Genomic DNA, 16,235 nt, shown 5'->3' with positions numbered 1-16,235 from the left:
TCTAACCCTCGCCTGGGTTGGTAGACTATCACTCCAAGATGGCGCTCTTAAGTTGGTCAAGTTTGGCAAACTTGGAAGTTTCAGAGGACAATGGGAAGATCGACGACATCAGCTCACCTGAAGAACCAAACACCTCTCTCTCTCCATCACTACTCAACTCAATACCACGAACTGAACTGAACTTTACTCATCATCGTAAGACTGTATCCATTTACCCCTAGACTTGAAGAAGCTTAGTTGTTATATTTCCACATTTATATATATATATATATATATATATATATATATATTATCATTGCTAACCTGTTTGATCTATCTGCATTTATATTACTGTATCGCGTAGTTACTAATAAATACCATTAGTTAATAGCAATACTGGACTCCAAAGTGTTTTCCATCTCTGCTGGTTCTTTAACCTGTCATGGGGTACGTGACACTATAAGTACCTGGGACCGATGTACCCCAAGATGACAGACTTTGCTTCAAAGATAATTTGCATGTTCAGGACAACATAGCTCTGTGAGCAGGCGTTCTCCATAATGAACATTAAAAAATCCAAACTGTGCTCTCAGCTGACACACAGACATCTAAATGACATTATGAAAATCACAACTGCCCAGAAACTGGTCCCTGATGTTGACAGGCTGGTTAAAGCCAAGAGATGTCAGGTGTCTGGAAGCAGCAAGTGAACAATGAGTGACACTGTTTGATGCACTGCAACATGTAAGCAAAATGCATGATGAAATATCGAGTGTCATAATATTGTGATTCATTCATTTTCTGACTTCTATTATTGTAAATGTGATCACTTCAATAAAAATTAGAGGCTAACTGTGTTCATTGTCTGAGTTTGATTGCTGGAAGCAGGCTAATAAAAATTAGGTGCAGTTGTGTAGCCTACATTTACAATTTGTTTCGTTAGGTCTACATTTATGTCTGCTAATGTTCGATTTCAAACGGTTTATTAATGGAAAGGGTGTGGCTCCCAAAAAAATCTCCGCCAAAATAGCATTGTTTTTTCTCTCATATCACAACTTTCTTGTAGCCTACAACTGAAAGTTATTACCAGTCATAAAAATAATGCTTGCTAGGCAATCTTCTTCATAAGAAATGAAATTTGTAAAGTGAAACACTTTGTAGTTATAACAGAGACTGAGACACATGAGAGCAGGTTGAAAAAACGAAGGCAACGAAAGCTGTGGGAGTGTGCGTGCACAACTGATCCGGCCCGCATGAGGTCGCATTTTGTCCAATCCGGCCCATGACCTAAAATGAGTTTGACACCCCTGCTCTAAACTCTCCCTATCCATACATCTGTCCAGGTACCTTTTAAATGTTGTCAATATTCTTGCAACACACATCAAAGTTGCTGGTGAACACAGCAGGCCAGGCAGCATCTCTAGGAAGAGGTACAGTCGACATTTCAGGCCGAGACCCTTCGTCAGGACTAACTGAAGGAAGAGTTAGTAAGAGATTTGAAAGTGGGAGGGGGAGGGGGAGATCCAAAATGATAGGAGAAGACAGGAGGGGGAGGGATGGAGCCAAGAGCTGGACAGGTGATTGGCAAAGGGGATATGAGAGGATCATGGGACAGGAGGCCCAGGGAGAAAGACAAGTGGGGGGGGGGGTGGAAACCTAGAGGATGGGCAAGGGGTATAGTCAGAGGGACAGAGGGAGAAAAAGGAGAGTGAGAGAAAGAATGTGTGTATAAAAATAAATAATGGATGGGGTACGAGGGGGAGGTGGGGCATTAGCGGAAGTTAGAGAAGTCGATGTTCATACCATCAGGTTGGAGGCTACCCAGACGGAATATAAGGTGTTGTTCCTCCAACCTGAGAGTGGCTTCATCTTTACAGTACAGGAGGCCGTGGATAGACATGTCAGAATGGGAATGGGATGTGGAATTAAAATGTGTGGCTACTGGGAGATCCTGCTTTCTCTGGCGGACAGAGCGTAGGTGTTCAGCAAAGCGGTCTCTCAGTCTGCGTCGGGTCTCGCCAATATATAGAAGGCCACATCAGGAGCACCGAACGCAGTATATCACCCCAGCCGACTCACAGGTGAAGTGTCGCCTCACCTAGAAGGACTGCCTGGGGCCCTGAATGGTCGTAAGGGAAGAAGTGTAAGGGCATGTGTAACACTTGTTCCGCTTACAAGGATAAGTGCCAGGAGGGAGATCAGTGGGGAGGGATGGGGGGGACGAATGGACAAGGGAGTCGCGTAGGGAGCGATCCCTGCGGAAAGCAGAGAGAAGTGGGGAGGGAAAGATGTGCTTAGTGGTGGGATCCCGTGGAGGTGGCGGAAGTTACGGAGAATAATATGTTGGACCTGGAGGCTGGTGGGGTAGTAGGTGAGGACCAGGGAAACCCTATTCCTAGTGGGGTGGCGGGAGGATGGAGTGAGAGCAGATGTGCGTGAAAAGGGGGAGATGCGTTTGAGAGCAGGGTTGATAGTGGAGGAAGGGAAGCCCCTTTCTTTAAAAAAGAAGGACATCTCCCTCGTCCTGGATTGAAAAGCCTCATCCTGAGATTGGAATATTCTTGCTTCAATAACTTCCTCTGACCACTCTGGGCAATAAAATTGCCCCTCAAGTTCCTGTGAAATCTCTCCCTTTTCACCTTAAATGGGAGGAGAGTAGCAATCTCAGAGGGTTTGTATGGCTGGGTTCATGTTGGCTCAACAAGTCCATACTAACCATATGCCCTCCCAGCTAGTCTCAATTTCCTGCTTTCAGCCCATAGGCCTCTAAGCCCTGACCTTCCACGCACATTCCATACAAAAAAATTAATGCACGCCTACTTACTTTAACTCATTCTGGTAGCTTGTTTCTAAAAAGAAAAGAAAAATGCAATTATAAAGGAGCAAATTAATTTGGATGGCATGATAGTGTAATGGTTAGCACAATGCTTTACAGTACATGAGACCCAGTTTCAATTCCCGCTGCTGTCTGTAAGGAGTTTGTACGTTCTCCCATTGACTGCGTGGGTTTCCTCCGTATACTCCAGTTTCCTCCCTCAGTCCAAAGACGCACTGGTTAGTAGGTTAATTGGTTATTGTAAATTATCCTATTATTAGGCTCTGATTAAATCGGCGATTGCTGGGCGGCGTAGCTTGAAGGGCCAAAAGGCCTGTTCAGCTAAAGGTCCACATAAAGGGACAAAACACATCTGAGAAGGCATTCCAGTGTCCATTATTGAGGCTTTTGAACAATATAACCATGTCAATGTGCTACACAGAAGTTAGTTCAGTCCTTTTTGCTCCAACTTGGGAGAACATCTGAAACCCAGTTTAAACCATGTTTTGACAGACCTAGATATGAATCACTGAGTTATCTGGAATCAAGGGTTTCAGACAATAATCTACCCTTCATTATTTTACACAGAGAGCAGTGAATATGTGGAACATATTGTCTGCAAATAAATGACTAACATTGGCAACTATTTGTCCTTGACTAATTCAAGGTAGCTATTTAGCAAAGGGATCAATTGAGAATTCTTTCTTCAAGGCTTTTTCCTCCCCCATGCCTTCATTTGTCACTATCATTGTTAGAAATTAATTTACTATGTTAACGTCAAATAATATAGATCACTCCAGCTCACTTGAATAGGACGACTGTCAAAGGCTCTGCTAGCGCAGATAAAATCCATCAGGCATGCTGTGTAGTAAGACCCCAGGGTATACAGTATACCAATCCACTATGCACATTCATAAATATAGTACAAAGTTTGGTATCTAAAGAGCACGCACAACAAAATGAAAGTAAAGCTGTACATACATAAGTTCTTCATCTTCTAAAGGACTAAGAGAAAATTGAAACTAACCATCTTGCTTTCTTCGCCTTATGCAGATAACAATCACAATGATGAGTATGATAAGCAGGATGGCCACAACGATTGGCACCACAATGGCAATAATTAGCCAGGTCTGATCCATACCAGCTGTAAAAGTCAAAACTGCGGAGGATTAGCACACATTTGAGAACATTCCCCACTGCTGAGCACACGTGGAAAGAGTGCAGACACAAGAAAGCAGCATCCATCGTCAAGGACCCCCACTAGCCAGGCCATTTTCCATAGATGCTACCTGGCCTGCTGAGTTCCTCCAGCATTTTGTGTGTGCTGCTCTCTACTTACTGTTGCCTTCAGGGAGGTCGTTCAGGAGCCTTAGGTTCCACATTACCAGGTTCAGGAACAGTTGTGACCTTTCAACCATCAATCTCCTGATCCAGCATGGATAGTCTCACTCACCTCAACACAGGGCTAATTCCACAGCCTGCGGACTCACTTTCAAGGACTCTATAACTCACGTTCTCAGTGTTATTTATTTGCTTATTATTGATTATTATTCTTTTGCATTTGCACAACATGTCTTCTTTTGCATATCTTTTGTCAGTCTTTGTTTGAGAGTAGTTTTTCATTGATTATATTGTATCTTTTTGTTCTACTGTAAATGCTGGCAAGAAAATGAATCTCAGGGCAGTATGTGGTAACATATACACACTTTGATAATAAATTTACTTTGAACTTTGAACATTTCCTAATTATAGAATCATTTTGAGAGAAGTAGATGAAATGTAAACAGGGTAAACGGGGTAATAATCAGGCAGTACCAGTAAACATGAGAATACACTTTAAGTCAATCCCAAATTTGCTCTCTACCTAACCCAAAATATTGCCTCTGACTTGGATGTGGTTCGTAGATGCTGGCTTTCTCATTTGTCCACCTTTATCTGAGCCCAAGTGTTAGGAAACTGTTTGACTTGGAGTTTACAATGGTAGAATTCAGCCCTGTTGTCACCACATATCTACACTCAGTGCCACTTTATTAGGTACACCTGTGCACCTCATTAATGCAACTATCTAATCAGCCAATCATGTGGCAGCAACTCACTGCATAAAAGCATGCAGACATGGTCAAGAGGTTCAATGGTTGCTTGGACCAAACATCAGAATGAGGAAGAAATGTGATCTAAGTGACTATGGCCATGCAATGATTGTTGGTGCCAGACAGGGTGGTTTGAGTATCTCAGAAACTGCTGATCTCCTGAGATTTTCACACACAACAGTCTCTAGAGTTTATAGAGAATGATGAGAAAATTTTTTAAAATATTCAGTGAATGGCAGTTCTGTGGGCGAAAACATCTTGCTAATGAGAAAGGTCAGAGGACAGAGGCTAGACTGGTTCAAGCTGAGAGGAAGGCAACAGTAAATCAAATAACCACACATTACAACAGTGGTGTGTAGAAGAGCATTTCTGAATGCACAACACATAAAATTCTGAAGTGGATGGGCTACAGCAGCAGAAGACCCTGAACATACTGTAAACTCAGTGGCCACTTCATTAGGCATAGGGAGTACCTAATAAAATGAATACTGAGTGTACACCCACAGCTTTCATGTTAGTAAATTGCCAGACTGGTTTCCACTTTTCCATTTAAGGAAATTAAGATCAATTCTTGTACCTTCACTATCACACGTCTGGCATAAGTTGGCTCATCACAGACTATCAAACTGAATCCAGGAAGGCTGAGCTATTGGAAGAGTTAATATTATCCAGTTTAATAACTTATAATGGACACCCAAAATATCCTAAATTTCAACAATAGCTACAAAGTGCTTTGAAATGTCTGAATTCTTCAAAGGCATTGTACAAATATAATACTTATTTTATTTTCGTCACTGGAAACTACAGCTGGATATGCCTCTCTGTAAAACATTCTGTGGTATCTATGACACAAGAGATTCTGTAGATGCTGGAAATCTGCAGCAACACACTCAAAATGACCGAGGAAATCAGCAGGTCAGGCAACATCTATGGAGGGAAATGAACAGTTCTGCTGTAGGGTCTGAGCTCGAAACATTGACTGTGCATTGCCCTGACTGACCTGCTGAGTTCTTAAAGAATTTTGTGTGTGTACTGTAGTATCTTTGTTACTTTAGAGGGCAACGATATCGAGATTTGTCCGTCAAAGTAAGTTATAACATTAGCAAATTTTTTAAAAAGGGCTAAGTTATTAATTGATCTAACTCTCAAATGTGTTGATAACTTTTTATCAGAGGGATATTGGACTTTCCCCTAAAATTCTCCTAAAAGAAGGTATGTGGTTGCCTTAGCAGACCAGGCAAAGAAGAATCCTAAGGGATCCTACAGATCTGTTAAGACCAAAGAGTTGCAAGGGACCAATTTGGTCCTCTTGGAAATCAGAATGGTAATTCATGCATGGAGCCAAAAGAGATGGGGGAGATCTTAAATGCATTTTTTTTTTGCATCTGTATTTACTCAGATGGACACAAAGTCTATAGAAGTGAGGCAAAACAGCATCAACTTCATGGACTCAACACAGATTACAGAGGAGGAGGTGTTTGCTCTCTTGCGGTAAATTAGGGTGGATAAATCCCCAGGACCTGACAAGGAGTTCCCTCGGACCCTATGGGAGGCAAGTGAAGAAATTGCCGGGACCTAGCGGAGATATTTAAATCATCCTTAGCGACAGGTGAGGTAATGGAGGACAGGAGGATAGCTAACATTGTTCTGCTGTTTAAGGAAGGCTCTACAAATAAGCGAGAGAATTATAGGCTGGTAAGCCTGACATCTGTAGTCTGAAAATTATTGATAGGTATTCTAAGGGACTGGATAGAGGAGTACTTGGATTGACAGGGACTGATTAAGGATCGTTAACATGGCTTTGTGCATGGTAGGTCACGGCTAACCAATCTTAAGAGTTTTTTGAGGAAGTTACCAGGAAGGCTGATGAAGGCAAGGCAGTGGATGTTGTGTACATGAACTTTAGTAAAGCACTTGACAAGGCCCCACATTGAAGGTTGGTCAGAAAGGTTCAGTCGCTTGGCATTCAAGATGAGGTAGTAAATTAAATTAGACATTGGCTTTGTGAAGAAACTAGAGTGCGTAATTGATGGTTACCTCTCTGACTGGAGGCCTGTGATTAGTGGAGTACCGCAGGGACCGGGACTGGGTCCATTACTGTTTGTCATCTATAGCAACGATCTGGATAATAATATGACTAACTGGATCAGCAAATTTTTGGATGACACCAAGATTGGGGGTGTAGAGGACAGTGAGGAAGACTACCAGAGTTTGCAGCGGGACTGGGACCAGCTGGAAAAATAGGCTAAAAAATAGCAGATGGAATTTAATGCAGACAAGAGTGAGGTGTTGCACTTTGGTAGGACCAACCAAGGTAGGTCTTACACAGTAAATGGTAGGGCACTGAAAAGTGTTGTAGAAAAAAAAGGGATCTGGGAATACAGGTCTATAATTCATTGAAAGTGGTGTCACAGATAGAGAGGGTCATAAAGAAAGCTTTTGGCATATTGGCCTTCATTAATCAAAGTATTGAGTACAGGAAGAAGTTGTATAAGAATCACTGAGGCTTCATTTGGAGTAGTGTGTACAGTTTTGGTCACCTTCCTACAGGAATGTTGTAAATAAGGTTGAAAGTGTACAGAGAAAATTTACAAGGATGTTGCCAGGGCTGAAGGACCTGAGTTATAAGGAAATATTGAATAGGTTAGAACTTTTTCTCTTGGAACACTGAGGGGAGATTTGATAAAAGTATATAAAAATATGTGGGATATCGATACGGTAAATCCAAGCAGACTTTTACTACTAAGGTTGGGTGGGACTAGAGGTCATGGGTTAAGGATGAAAGGTGAAAAGTTTAAAGGGAATATGAGGGTAAACTTCTTCACTCAGAGGGTGATGAGAATGTGGAATGAGCTACAAGTGGTGTATGCAAGCTTGATTTCAATATTTAAGAGGGGAGATTTGATAGAGGTATATAAAATTATGATGGGTATTGATAGAGTGAATGCAAGCAGGCTTTTTCCACTGAGGCAAGGGGAGAAAAAAACCAGAGGATATGGGTTAAGGGTGAGGGGGGAAAAGTTTAAAGGGAACATTAGGGGGGGCTTCTTCACACAGAGAGTGGTGGGAGTATGGAATGAGCTGCCAGACGAGGTGGTAAATGCGGGTTCTTTTTTAACATTTAAGAATAAATTGGACAGATACATGGATGGGAGGTGTATGGAGGGATATGGTCCGTGTGCAGGTCAATGGGACTAGGCAGAAAAAGGTTCGGCACAGCCAAGAAGGGCCAAAAGGCCTGTTTCTGTGCTGTAGTTTCTATGGTTTGGATAGGTACGAAGATGGCAGGGGTATGGAGGGTTATGGGGCAAGTCGATGGGAGTAGCAGTTTAAATGGTTCGGCACAGACTAGATGAGCCAAAGAACCTGTTTTGGTGCTGTACTTCTCTATGACTCCATGACTGTATTTCATTAGAATGTATTGGCTTTAAACACTATTGGAAAGCTAGCAAATTGTTAAATGCCATTAATTGATTTTAAATTTGGAAAAGGGGGGACAAACCTTAATATTGCAAATTTCTAATGCATAAACATAGGAACCTTGGAAAAATTGTCTCTGTTCACCATTGCCATTGTACTGGAGAGAGAGCTGCTTGTGTGATAAATTCAGTGGGGAAGAAGATAGTTATTTGATGGGGATGTGACATAGATAGTTTTATATGACCTCTTGATTTTAAAGAAAGTCAATAGATTAAACTGACTTTCATCACCTCTGGTGGTGCACAGCTCCCAATTATACCAATTAAAAATTGGTTTTAGAATCCTTCAAGGTATCAATACCAAACATCATAGGATAAAAATCACTACTGGTTACATACCCAGTAGCGTTTCTGCATTGTACATTTAATAAACATGGTTCTATTCTCTACATTATGTGGTTAAGTCTGCTTCCCTATAAATAAGGCTAAAGTTAAAAAATAAGTTTATACAATTATCTTCTTTGCCACCAAAGTCATTCTGTGGATTCTTGTGAACTACCAGTGGTCCCTTTCAGAAGCCATTCCTCAGAAGAGGACTCAGCAGATAAATGTCAGGAAGTTTGAACCTAATCCTGTCTTTATTTATTGTGCCCCCACAAAACATTTAATCAGAATCGAGGAATGATTAATGGCTTTCACATCCTTGGTCCAGGCCAGTATGGTAAACAATATTGTTTTTTTTTCTCACCAGCAGATACATCTAGTACCATATTCTCCAGGAAACAAAGTTGAGATATACCTTGCAATACTCCATTCCCTATACGACAGTTATCCATCTGCAGTACCTTCCCATAGACTAGGATTGAAATAACTCTTATCTCTGAGACTAACAGTAAATCACAGTATTAAATAAGCCCTTCTTCACCCCAATGCACAAAGCACTATACTTACATGGTTTCACAGTGATGGATAGTTCAGCAGATTTAGGCTGAGGAAGAGCTTTGATCTCAGCCAGACAGATGATCTTGGCATTAGCACTAAGAGTCAGGTTTAAAATGCTCATGGTATTGTAGAGATTTTCTGAAGACTGTTGAATGGTAGTGTTGTACATTTTCGAATCAACCATTGTTCCATTATTTTTCCAACTAATGGTCGGTGCAGGATTCCAGCCTTCTGCCTTACAGACGACATCCGTGGCATGGTTTACCACAACAGATGAGATCATCTTCTCAAAATATAGAGATCCGTCAACTGTGAGTAGAATAAGAGCAGGGATTTTGGTTTGTGTGTTGTCTTAACAGTGATGAACTTGCCATTCAGTTTAACAAATATATATATAGAACACTGAAGATAGAGCAGTACAGCACAGTGCAGGCGTCCTTGGCCTAGGATGTCGTGCAGACTTTTTCATCTACTCCAAGATCAATTTAACCCTTCCCTCCCACATAGCCTTCTATGCTTCTTTCGTCCAAGTGCCTATCAAAGCATCTCTTAAATGTCCCTAATGTATCTGCCTCTTCCACCATGCAGAGCAGTGCACGCCATGCATCCAGCACTCCTTGTGTAAAACAAAACTGACTCTCGTCTGGAGGTTTGACCACACACATTCCAGTTTCCACCCACGTTCTAAAGGCGCACTTGGAGGCTGAATTACCCTGAGAGTAGGTACAGAAAGTGGCAAAAAAAAACTGAAAGGGGAGTTGGAAAGCAAGCGAAAAAGAATAAGGTGCAAGTCTGCAGAGGAATAATTGAATGGAACCAGTGGGAATGCGCTGTGGGATGAGTCAAATGGCCGCATTCTCTGTTATAGCTCTAGCAGTACTTAAAGGACTAATACATAGTTTACTCATAAGTTATATACTCTCAGAGACCGCTTTATTGGGTATATCATCGTCATTATCATCATAGTGCTGCCATACCCAGCTTCAAGACCATCCAAGTGGACAGAGGTGTATATTATTGTTTTGTACTTTATTTTTAGTTAAGTTTGCACACTGCTAAGTGTGTGTTTTAAATATTGTTGCTGTAATGAAAGAATTTCCCACTCCGGATCAATAAAGTACACATTATTATTATTATTATTATTATTATGTGTCATGTGATATTACGTGGGGCGTTCATGGTCTTTCCATTGCAATGTTTGTTCTTGACAAATTTTTCCACAGAAGTGGTTTGCCATTGCCTCTTTCTGGGTAGTATCTTACAAGACAGGTGACCCCAACCATTGCCAATGCTCTTCGGTGATTGTCTGCCTGATGTCAGAGGTTGCATAACCAGGACTTGTGATATGCACCGGCTGCTCATACAGACCATCCGCTACCTGCTGCCCCGGCCTCACGTGACCTTGATCGGGGGCGGGGGGGGGGAGATGGGGTGACTAAGCAGGTGCTACACTTTGACCAAGGGTGGCCTTCAAGCTAACGGAGGGAAAGAGCACCTTACACCTCCTTTGGCAGAGACATATTTCCACCCTGCCGCCGCATGTTACAGGAGGTACCTAACAAAGTGTCTACCGAGTGTATATACATGGTTTTCTGCTGCTGTAGACCATCCACTTCAAGGTTCGATGTGTTGTGCATTCAGAGATGCTCTTCTGCACACCACCTTTATAATATATGGTTATCTGAGTTACTGTCGCCTTCATGTCAGCCTGAACCAGTCTGGCCACTCTCCTCTGACCTCTCTCATTAACAAGGCATTTTTTTTGCCCTTAAAACAGCTGCTGGCTGGATTTTTTTTTGTTTATCCACCATTCTCTGTAAACTCAAGTCTGCTTGTTGCTCATGAACGTCCCATGAGATCAGCAGTTACTGAGATATTACGACCACGGCGTCTGGTGCCAACAATCATTCCACCATCAAAGTCACTTAGATCACATTTCCTCCCCATTCTGATATTTGGTCTGAACAACTGAACCTCTTGACCATGTCTGCATGCTTTTGTATATTCAGTTGCTGCCACATGATTGACTGATTAGATATTTGCATTAACGATGAGCTGTACCTAATAAAGTAAACACTGAGTGTATATACCTATAACACAAAGTAAATTCAATAAGAAAATTGGTCCCAAAACACATTTTGTGCTTATGTTCATGAAAGAAGATGTAATAAACCTTCAAGAAATAGTGGAGAACTATAGGTCTACAATGAATGAAAAATGAATCAAAGTAAATTTCCAAGCATAATTCAATACTAGCTCATTTCCTTAACCAAGCTTTATGTACTCTGGTACAGCTGAGTGTTCATGTGCTTAAAAATATTCACGCAAAGCTCCTTGAGCACCTTGCTGCATTATAGATAATACATCAATGCAAGCTAGCATTGGAAACATAAATATCTACTGCATATCTACTCCTCTGGGAAAGGCATGATTGTGACTTTATGCAGAGGTGAATAAAAAGGACTAAGCAAGATAAAACATTTCCTCGCATGCTTGAAGAGTGTGAACAACTGAAACAGACAAAAATCAAAGCACACAAGATGAAAAGAAACCAAGGACGAGACTGGAAAGAATTGCCTTCGGTCCAGTAGTTGAAATGTACAGAAAACCGTAAAGATGCATTTCTTTTGATCTGTCAGATAGCCTTTGTAACCCCTGTCTTGACTCTCTTCCCTTCCACATCTCCTGCTCGAAGCTTCTGATCCTATTAGATGACAGAGTGGTTTGATCATCAGCTTACAATATTGACTGCAGTTGGTCACAGCGCAAAACCAGAACCTCAAATGGCTGGCACAAGGCTCATTCTGCCAATTGTCTTTCAACCATCCTGACACTAGTAACCATTAGATGTAGCAAAGGCTTAAAGCAGAGGTCAAAATATTTTATAAAGGGTTAAGAACGCAAGAACCAAAATTGTATTAGAGATTAATAGTAAGTTGAAGGAAGAGAGAATATTTTGTAAACCATTTAAAATGTTTCAAAGGTACTTTTAAAACCACAAAGGTAATCTTGGTCATGCAGAATTCCCACGTAGTGTGGTTTTCTGTTAGTCTGTGCACAATGTTATAAAATGGCTGGAGAGTCTGAGAATCTTCTGCTCCATATTCATATGTTTGTATTTAATAACAAAAAAGAGGAAAATGACAGAGATTAGAATGAAGTACAAAAGGGAAAATATACTCAGTGGAAAGGGATGTGGAGGCAGTATTTCAGGTTGAGGACTGACCATCAAAATTAGAAAATTATACATTTCCAACCTTTGCCTGCCTTTCTGGACACACTGCAATGTTTATTTAACCATTCACACCTTCTCTGAATACACCTTTTGGTCTTTTATTTATCTCTTTTTATCATTTTCCTTTACTGTGCTATTTTCTCCTGCATCAACAATCTTCCCCCAGAGCTCTTTCAGGTGGTGCTTTTCAGATCAAACAATTCACTGCCTCGAAATAAACATTTTGTTCCTATCCCCTCGCCAATATAGTCATCATTGATGCCCTCCATATCATCCCTGTTGAGGACACTCACAATTTGAACAAAGGGAGTTGAATATTTATTTATTATTATTTATTCGTTTACTGAACTATAACACAGAATAGGCTCTTCCAGATGTTCAACCTACATCGCCCAGCAATCTCCCAATTTGATTCTAACCTGATCATGGGACAATTTACAATGGCCAATTAATATTCCAACTGGTACGTCTTTGGTCTGTGGGAGGAAACTGAAGCACCCAGAGGAAACCCCCATGGTCACAGGGAGAACAAATCCTTACAGACAGCAACAGGAATTCAACCCTATTCTACTGCTCTGTAAAGTCTTGTGTTAACCACTACACTATTGTCTCTTAACTTTTAATTATCTCTACTCAGCAGAGAACAACCTCAGATTCCAAATCATGAATGAAGTTCAGAATTTTTAAAGCATTAGTACTGACCCTGTACAAACAAAAATGCCTCTTTATATCCGTCGGTTTGGATACTGCACCTCACGGTCATGTTTTCTTTCATGGTCACTGATGAGATGATAAGTTCTGAAGTAAAAGTGGTCTCAGTTGAGTAATTCTGTTGCCCAAATTGAGGATCTGTTATAATTGGTCCTTCTCCTACAACAGTAAGGATGGGTCTCGAGTCCATTAACCAGATGATAACACTCCAAGGTACTGACACTGTGCAGTTGAACGCAGCATCGGCGTTAAGCAAAACAAAGGCATCTTTTGGACCTGCTATGATTGTAGTAGATAAACACACACCTAAAAGATAAACAGTTGATATAGCATAAATGTACCATCGAGAAAAATGGCTGTAAAAATTTTTTAAGAAAGGAAAAAGTTGGCAATCAATGTCCTCTTGGCTTTCAAGCCTGTAACAGTACAATTGCATGAATAAGCTTTCCTCAGCATCTGGATATCATACAATAGAGACTTCAAAAGCAATGCGAATCTGACTCTACTAGTGTGTGCCTCCTGTGAAGTGGTGCCAATGTCAGATGGATGGCTGTCTACTTCTAATAAAATAGAAACTTTTGCTACTACTATTAGGTGATTTTTGAATCAGGCAGCCTGCAGATAATGAACACTGATCTGAACTGCACAGAAATGTGCTTTGTGTGTTTCATATTCTGTGTTTTCAATTTTTTTGTTGTTGCCATTTTTTATGCATGTGAGAGGAGGGGGTTTGACATTCGATGCTTTTCTTTGAACGGGTTAGTTCCATGGAACTTCTTTGTTTTGGGACTGTCTGTGGGGAAAACAAATTTCAGGGTTGTATACTGCACACATACTTTAATAATAAATATACATTGAACTTTGGACTTATTTAAATACAGAGGCCTGGAATTGGGCCTGTGGCCAAATTCCTGCTGTTCGGATGTACCTGTTGAACTCTGAACCAATCCAGACCTACCACTCTCCTCAAGGGCAAGACTCACACTTCCCATGATCCTCCTCTCTCATTCTCAGTGTTGCCAGAGAAGCTGGTGATTTAGACTTCAAGTCTTCATCTCTGACTGGATTACAGTGGCTTGCCTGTATGGATCCTCAGAGATCAATATCTGGGTCATGTATCAGGACAATAATCCTTCTGCCTGTCCTTACCCCATTGAAAAATATGGCAAATAATCTGCCCAATATTTGTGGACTTTCTTTCTGACATTTTGTATCCTTAGAGTCTGAATAGCACCTGAAGAAAGGGTGTTGCACAAATCAATTTAGGTCATTAGTTCTGTTGCAAGAGGGAAACTTAAACTTCATTTTTCTATTTAAAAATAATGGCTTTGAATTTAAACAGAACTGTTAAGAAATGGTGCATTCCAGTATGTAGAACAGAAGGGAAATGATATCTCAGTCATAAGCAAAGAACAGGATTAGTGTTGCTGCACTTGATGGTAGGAGATACTCTGAAGAATCCAGTTGCATTCTGACAATTTCCATGTCACTTTCAAGTCATCCCAAAGCACAGCCAATGAAATGCAAAGCAAACTGGATCAATGAAGGCAAAATTTACAGCAGTCAATTTTTGCATGGCAAGCTCCCACAAATGTTCTGATGATCTGATCCAGTAACATTTGTAGACCAGTTTTATTAGTTACTCCTGGAACAACAGGGTGGCGCCAGTGCAACACTGGATTGAGTCACATTCATTGTGGGCTACACTAAGCTGCCTCCATCCCAACCCAGCTATTTCCTTTCATTGTTAATTCTGATCCTAATTCCTCTGTCTACTTCTCCCACACCTGACCTACAGAGCTCAGATCCCTCTTCTGCCATGATGTCTTCTCATTCATCCCCTCCTCCTTCAACACGCTGGTGTCCAGCACTCTCCTCCTAACCTTGATCGCTGCACAAACCCAATTGAGTCTATGGTTGTCAAAACTCCACTCTTTTCATTCAGGGGTGGGTGGGATCTATTTCACTACGGCAGTGTATTATGAAAACAACTCTATAGACAGGATACTCACCTAATGACAAGCTAAACAGTACTAGATGTGTTGTAACCGCCACCATGGTGTACCAGGAATTTTACGTTAAATGTGATGCCTGAAATAATAAACATATGGATTGTTAAAATAATTATTGCAGTAACTTACAGTAATGCTCAATTACATAATATTTCTGACTGGTGATATTACTGAAAAAAGCTGAAAAAAATTTGAACCTACCAGCCTTCTCCTTCCCACCCTCCCCCCTACCTTCTTTATAGGGCCTCTGCCCCTTCCCTCTTCAGTCCTGATGAAGTCCGGCCCCGAAACATTGACTGATTGTTTCCACGGATGCTGCCCGACCTACTGAGTTCCTCCAGCGTGTTGTGAGTGTTACTTTGACCCCTGCATCTGCAGAGTATTTTGTATTTACTGAAATAGGCAGTAGGGTAGCATAATGGTTAGCGTAACTCTATTACAGCGCCAGTAACCAGGGTTCAATTCCTGTTGTACATTCTCCCCATGAGCGTGTGGGTTTCCTCCGGGTGCTTCAGTTTCCTGCCACATTCAAAAGCCAGAAGGGTTAGCAGGTTAGTTGGTCACATAGACACAATTGGGCAGTGCAGGCTCGTGCTGAACCTGCTGGACCTCTAAATAAATAAGTGCTCGCAAGAACTGTTCTGGGTACGTATGACCCAATGTTAATCTGACAGGACAAACGCCACTCCACAAATAGAGTGGGAGACAAATATGGAACAGTGGACGCAAGTCTCCTTACAATAGACGGGAAAAGGGATTGATTCTGCTGCTTGGCCACACAGGGAATAACAAGTGTGTGGAAATTTATTTATTTAGCAATACAGTGCGGAACACGCCTTTCCAGCCTAACAAGCCGTACCACCCAGTGACCCACCTATTTAGCCCTTGCCTAATTACAGGATAATTTACAATAACCAATTAACTTTCTAACCGGTAAATCATTGGACTGTGGGAGGAAAGTGGAGAACCCGGGGGAAACCCACACTGTTCACAGGGAGGGCAGACAAACTCTTTACAGATGATGCCGGAATT

General features: G+C 41.3%; 1 protein-coding gene across 2 annotated transcripts in view; it reads right to left on the bottom strand.

Annotated features, from left to right (window-relative positions):
• Positions 1-16,235, bottom strand: part of LOC140199732 (immunoglobulin superfamily member 5-like) — a 76,621-nt gene that overhangs the window by 53,265 nt on the left and 7,121 nt on the right. The window contains exons 2-6 of one of the 2 annotated variants that reach the window (XM_072262209.1): positions 15,204-15,282; positions 13,183-13,497; positions 9,255-9,554; positions 3,822-3,953; positions 2,804-2,828 (exon numbers count right to left, since the gene is read on the bottom strand). In XM_072262209.1, the coding sequence (XP_072118310.1) occupies positions 2,804-2,828; positions 3,822-3,953; positions 9,255-9,554; positions 13,183-13,497; positions 15,204-15,249 (818 nt within the window). In that variant the 5' untranslated portion in view covers positions 15,250-15,282. The remainder of the gene's footprint in view (positions 1-2,803; positions 2,829-3,821; positions 3,954-9,254; positions 9,555-13,182; positions 13,498-15,203; positions 15,283-16,235) is intronic. The other variant, XM_072262210.1, reaches the window with a different exon arrangement.

This window comes from Mobula birostris, chromosome 6 (assembly GCF_030028105.1).
Source record: "Mobula birostris isolate sMobBir1 chromosome 6, sMobBir1.hap1, whole genome shotgun sequence".
Taxonomy (NCBI): Eukaryota; Metazoa; Chordata; class Chondrichthyes; order Myliobatiformes; family Myliobatidae; genus Mobula; species Mobula birostris.
Note: the sequence above shows the minus strand (reverse complement) of the source record. Positions and strands in the feature narration are given on the sequence as shown.